This window comes from Triticum aestivum, chromosome 6D (genome assembly GCF_018294505.1).
Source record: "Triticum aestivum cultivar Chinese Spring chromosome 6D, IWGSC CS RefSeq v2.1, whole genome shotgun sequence".
Lineage (NCBI taxonomy): Eukaryota > Viridiplantae > Streptophyta > Magnoliopsida > Poales > Poaceae > Triticum > Triticum aestivum.
The window spans coordinates 468460294-468465849 of NC_057811.1; the positions used below are offsets into that span (position 1 = coordinate 468460294).

Consider the following 5556-nt stretch of genomic DNA (forward strand, 5'->3'; position numbering starts at 1 on the left):
CTGAGCCGTTTCAACGATGTCAGTGCAGATGTCCGGCTCAGGGCTCGGTTCGCCGATCTTGCCAATGAAAACGTGAATGCCGCCGAAGGGGACCCGGTACCCGTACTCGATTGAGCCGGCCTTGGGGCCCAGCCTGCGTCGTCGATGTAGAGCTTGCCGCGACGACTCTTAGTCATCCGGCCCACAGCTTATCTCTTGAGCCCTTCGAAGCTGCCCTCTAAGAACTCGAAACCATCGTGCGATAGCCCCACGATGGGCGCCAACTGTCGTGGTTTTGTCATGGCAGATGTCCTAGTGAAAAGACTTAGTTTATCGCGGTGTCCTAGTGAACCCTAAAATATATTGCAAAAAACCTTTTTCAAATAAAAATCGAACAATATACTTTTTTTTCATACTGTAATTTATGTTTTATCAGTTTTACGGATGGTCAAAGTTTAACCCAAAATATAATTAGGGCCAATAAACCCGGATGGATGGAGTACCTATGTACTGCACCGTGAAGAAGAATACAACACATGCGAGTACGCTACTGACAGTGAGTTTGGTCCATTTACGTGTCCACGTTCGCTTTAATTTCAGAGTGAAGGTCGACACAAATTTTATGCTAAAAATAAAATAATTTTCAGTGCGTTGAATTTGCTCCATGTAACGTGGCTTCGCCACTGTTCCGATGTACACTTGACCGTGTTCGTAGAACAGCGCGACGTGGAGCAAGAATTTAATTACGCGTGAAACTGACCTTAAACTAACTTAAACCGGTTTACACTTTACACGCACGAAACTGACATGAAAAACGTCGTCTTCTGAGACACACATGCATCGTGCCGGGCCCTGCGGCGACCGGCGAGCTTATATAACGGGGAGCGCGGCCCCGGAAAGGCCAGGACTCCCGACGCCATCCACCCGCAACCACCTGCCCTGATCTCAGCTCCGACGAGAAGCCAGCAAAGAATCAAGAAGAGTCAGACGTCCAAGCCACCCTGGCGAACGAATAAGTTGGCGGGATGTACCGGTGGAGAATCTACCGCAAATGTTGCTTTGAGATTGATGTGGCAGGTAGACCCCATTATGCTTTTGTTTCTCTTTTTTATCCATACAAGGTTGGACGGGGTCTATAGCAGTACCTTTTGTGAGGTGGCAGGGTGAGAGAGTGAGCAGATGAACGAGCTGCATGCACATATTAAATACTTGCATTTTATTTTCCATGCCACATTTTAAAAGGTTGATAACTTTTGAACTAAATATCCAGCTTTGAAATATTTTCTTTTTTTTGAATTCAGCGCGACAAGACCTTTAAAACAAGATCAATCTTGGATGCACTTTGGCTAGTTTGAATTTTACTGTTTCACTCATTTTAGAGAAAGCATTTCAGTCAGTTTCACATTTCACTAGTTTTGGAAAACCTTTCAGCCAGTTTCACATTTCAATAGATTCAGAAAACACATTACAATCATTTACACAAGATAGATTTCACTCATTTTAGAAAACACGTTACACTCATTTACGAAAGATAGATTTCATTCATTCAGAAAACACATTACACTCACTAAATTGAAAAAACTATGATTCACTTGTTTAGAAAAACCTTGTCCACCCATTACAAAAGATATATTTCAAAACTAATTTCACTGCGCGCTTGCGAAACTGATATTTCACTCATATAAAAATTGATTTCAATCATTTCACTAAATATATTTCACCACATTTCTTATAAAAACGGTTTATTTCACATATTTCTTACGAAATAGGTTTGTTCTTGCTATTTCTTTTGAAATAGGTTTCTTTTGAATATTTGTTTACTCATCCTCACAAATTTAATTTTTCGGTTTCAGTAAAATTATTTCACTAAAAACACATTAATTTCACTCGAAAACACATTACACTCATTCAATTGAAATACTATATTTCACTCGTTTCAAACTACTTTTTTCACTCATTACAAAAGATATATTTCAAAACTAATTTCATTGTGCGCTTGCGCAACTGATATTTTACTCATATAAAAACTGATTTCAATCATTTCAATAAACATGTTTCACACGTTTAAAAATATTTCACTCAAAAATTCTATTGATATACTATATTTCATCCATTACAAAACTAATTTCAAAATTATTTTAGCTCATTTCTAATTTCACTCAATACAAGTTTAGCTCATTTAAAAAAAATCACTAAAATGAAAAACAATCCCATACGGAATTAATAGATTGATCGAAATAAGTGAATTGAAACGTTGAAATTTAAACATGTTTCAAATATATCCAAGAATGATCTTGTTGTAAAGGTCTTGATCCTGGGAGTTCAAATATAAAAAAAAGTTTTAAAAATAAAACTATAGATTAAAAGATATGCGTGATTGAAATTGTCAAAGCGAAAATAAAATGCATGCATACTTCATAAGTACTTGTGTGTGAGCAAGAGATGGTCACATGCATGTGTCCTTCATCTGACATATGGTGGGTCCTAGTGCAGAAAATACACTGCATGCAAATCCTGATAAATGAGTGAAATACATCTCCCGTATATGAGTGCTTGATGTGGTGTCATGTGCTGATTGGCTAGCTGGTTGCCGGTAAAATGAGCTTTGCGCCATGGCGAACCCATCCACGAGCTTGAGGTCATCGTGCGCGGCTCCCGGTGGCTGTAAGCCTAAGCTCACCTGCCTCTGCTCGCCGACCAACCACCCGGGCTCCTTCCGCTGCAGTCGCCACCGGAGCCCGCTGTCGTCGTCAGGCCGCGTCTCGCAGCAGGTCGCGTCAACGTCGGGCGCAAGCGCGACGGGGCGCGGCGAGGGGATCATCAGGAGCAGCAGCGTCGGCTCGGGCGGCAGGACCGCCAAGGGCCGGTCCATCCTGCGCGCGCACCTGCTGGGGCTGGTCAGCCCCCCGTCCTCCGGCGGCAACGACCACCGCCGCTGCCGCGACTTCAAGCCCCGACCGTCCAGGCTGGGCCGCCTCGCCGTGACCGTGTGACCCGGTTGCTCGGCTTCGCAGACCGTACTAGGCTTAAGCTCACTAGTGGCGGACGGTGCGCCTCTTATTTCGCGCGCACCGACGCATGGATCGGGTGCTACTCATAGAACCAGTGCTTCTTTAGTACTGGTGGAGTGGTGAGGGACCTGTACACAAGTTCCCTGTAATTCTTCCAGAGAAATGGAACAGAGGAGTTTATGCATACCTGCGTCTTAATTTGTGTGCTGTTCTGGTGGCAACTATAAACACCAGTTCGACTGATTCCTAACCAGAACTATTCAGCCACACAAAGGTTTGTTTTATCGGATATGCTATATGAGAATTAGCAAAGTCTCATCTAACTCCTACGCCATGATTTTACACAAAGTTTCATGTGTTTTTTCTTTTCTTTTTATGCTAATGTCATTAGTTGATTCTCATGTAGACGAGAGCTAGCCTCAGCCATGTTTTATTTTGTTTCGGTGCTGCTCATCAAGGGAGCAGATTTCTTGCTATTAGTATTACCTCACATGGACTAATGACATTTTGTTAATTACCCACTTAAGTGAAAACATTGCCGTTAGAGATAGTGTGTTAGGCGGTGGCAATTAATTCCAAGAAAATTATGAGGTTTGTAACTCAGGAAAATATCATGTGGAAACCAACATTCGTTGAAAACCGATGAAAACCACATGAAAAAGATGTTTTGAAGTTCCAAAAGAATCTGAAAAACTTTATTGGAAGTTAGGAGGGTGATGTTCTATCATTACCATGCGAAATTCCAAGTTTAAACACATTACGGGATGGGAGTTATGAAAATAACAAATCAGCATTGAATAGTGCCAAACAGTAACATCACTATATGTTGCTGAATTTGTTTTTTTTGTCATTGCTCACATTCCATAATGTGTTTCAACTTGAAATTTCGCGTGGCAATGAAACATCACCCTCTTTGCATCCCATATTTTTTTTAGATTTTTTTGAAACTTTTAAACGTGATTTCGACGAAGTTTTCTTTGAATGTTGGTTTCATGTCATATTCTCCCTTGTAACTCAAGGCGGCCTGCAGGCAAAGGACACATCCGGAAATTGTATCAGATGCTCGCACGGGGGGCGGGGAGCACTCTCAAGGCCTGACCATGCTAGCCTTAGGTGGGTTTCCCCTCTTACATGGCTTCGTGATTTCCTTCAAAAATATTGTCTAATTCTTCTATATTTTTTTATCTCTTCGAAACGTTCTCAAAGCCAAAATATCATTTAATGATTAGAAACACTGGTCGCTGATCTCTCGTAAAATCAAGTTTTAACTACCTATTTTGACATTGATTTTCTTCGAAATAGTTGCAATGGATCGATCTATATGTTCTCTGGGTCCCTTACAGGGCTCCACTAAAAGAGAAAATGAGAATTCAATTTATCGAATCAAAGTTTCTTACCTACATTAATTAATTTATCCCAGCGAGGGTAGCTGGCCGGATGGATCTTAAATGTTACATTTTTTTACTAACACGATCGGTAGCTACGTATGCATACAATCGTAGTCGGTGCAAAGGGTAATTTGAAATGGTTCGTGGGAAATTAGTGGCGGACCAAGATAAAAGATTTAACAATGTGAAAGTTTTAAACTCAAAGTGCCAAAGTTATTTAACACATGTTGTTTCAAAGCATGGACCTTTTAAACAACATGTGTGCTAAGAAAGGATAACTTTTTAAACTGTTGAGTTTCGTACTAGTAGGACCCCATCCCCCATCACCGTCTCGCCACCGCTCCCCTTTCCATGTCGCCGCTTGTGTGTTCCTTCCTTGCCCCCCCCCCCTCTCCGCCTAACGTATGTGTTAACGATGTGCTGATATGTCACTGCACATCACAATCGATGCTAAATAAACATGGTTGGAAATGAAAATGGTTCATGAAAAAAAGTTAAAGACGACTCATTATACTTTTCTTCTCACCAAAACAATCATGACTGCATGAGTTTTCCATGGACTGGATATCCATGTGAGAATTAGTGAGGACAAAGTTTCGTGGCAACTTCGTGAACAACACGTGCTAAAAAACTAAGCAACAAATGAGATTGTTTGACCATCAAATTGATGAAAAATGAATACGGTGCATATGGTGATTTGCTAAGAAGATCTATATGTCTCTATATTTGATAGGACAAGCCGCGACTGTCTCCCCATACCCAACCTTCTACTGCCCATCAACTTCCACGTAATCTTTGCGTGGCCCTCAGCTGCTCATATTGCTATATTGCGGCCTTCACCTATTCACCCTCGCCTCATCGACATCCCTTCCTTGTCATAGTCTGAACCCTCCTCCTTCCCTTCTTTCTCCTCCCGCTTATCGACCTCCCCAGATATGGCCACCACTAGCATTTAGGTGGAGTGCCATTTTCCCGATCAAGCATAACTATAAGCCACAGGATGCCATATCGTAGGAAGTTTCATAAAGTTTTAACCCTTTTTGGGATGGAGGTGGAGGATTTACCATGCAAGAATAGGTTCAGGGTTCATCATCCATATTTTCGGCTGAACTAAGTTTGGATTCGATCGATCAAGCCAAACTCACCAGAAAGAATAACAAAACCTAAGACGACTCATC

The 5556-nt window shown here is 41.6% G+C and overlaps 1 protein-coding gene across 1 annotated transcript; it reads left to right on the forward strand.

Moving 5' to 3' along the window:
• Window positions 1-894: 894 nt before the first annotated feature.
• Window positions 895-3470, forward strand: LOC123142050 (uncharacterized). The gene is made up of 2 exons (XM_044561077.1): window positions 895-1056; window positions 2563-3470. Exon 2 carries the CDS (start codon window positions 2592-2594, stop codon window positions 2970-2972), a length of 381 nt encoding a protein of 126 aa, XP_044417012.1. The 5' UTR covers window positions 895-1056; window positions 2563-2591; the 3' UTR covers window positions 2973-3470.
• Window positions 3471-5556: the final 2086 nt, after the last annotated feature.

Excerpts from the sequence above, each read along its gene's own strand:
- LOC123142050 (XM_044561077.1), top strand. The coding sequence starts at position 2,592 with ATGGCGAACCCATCCACGAGCTTGAGGTCATCGTGCGCGGCTCCCGGT.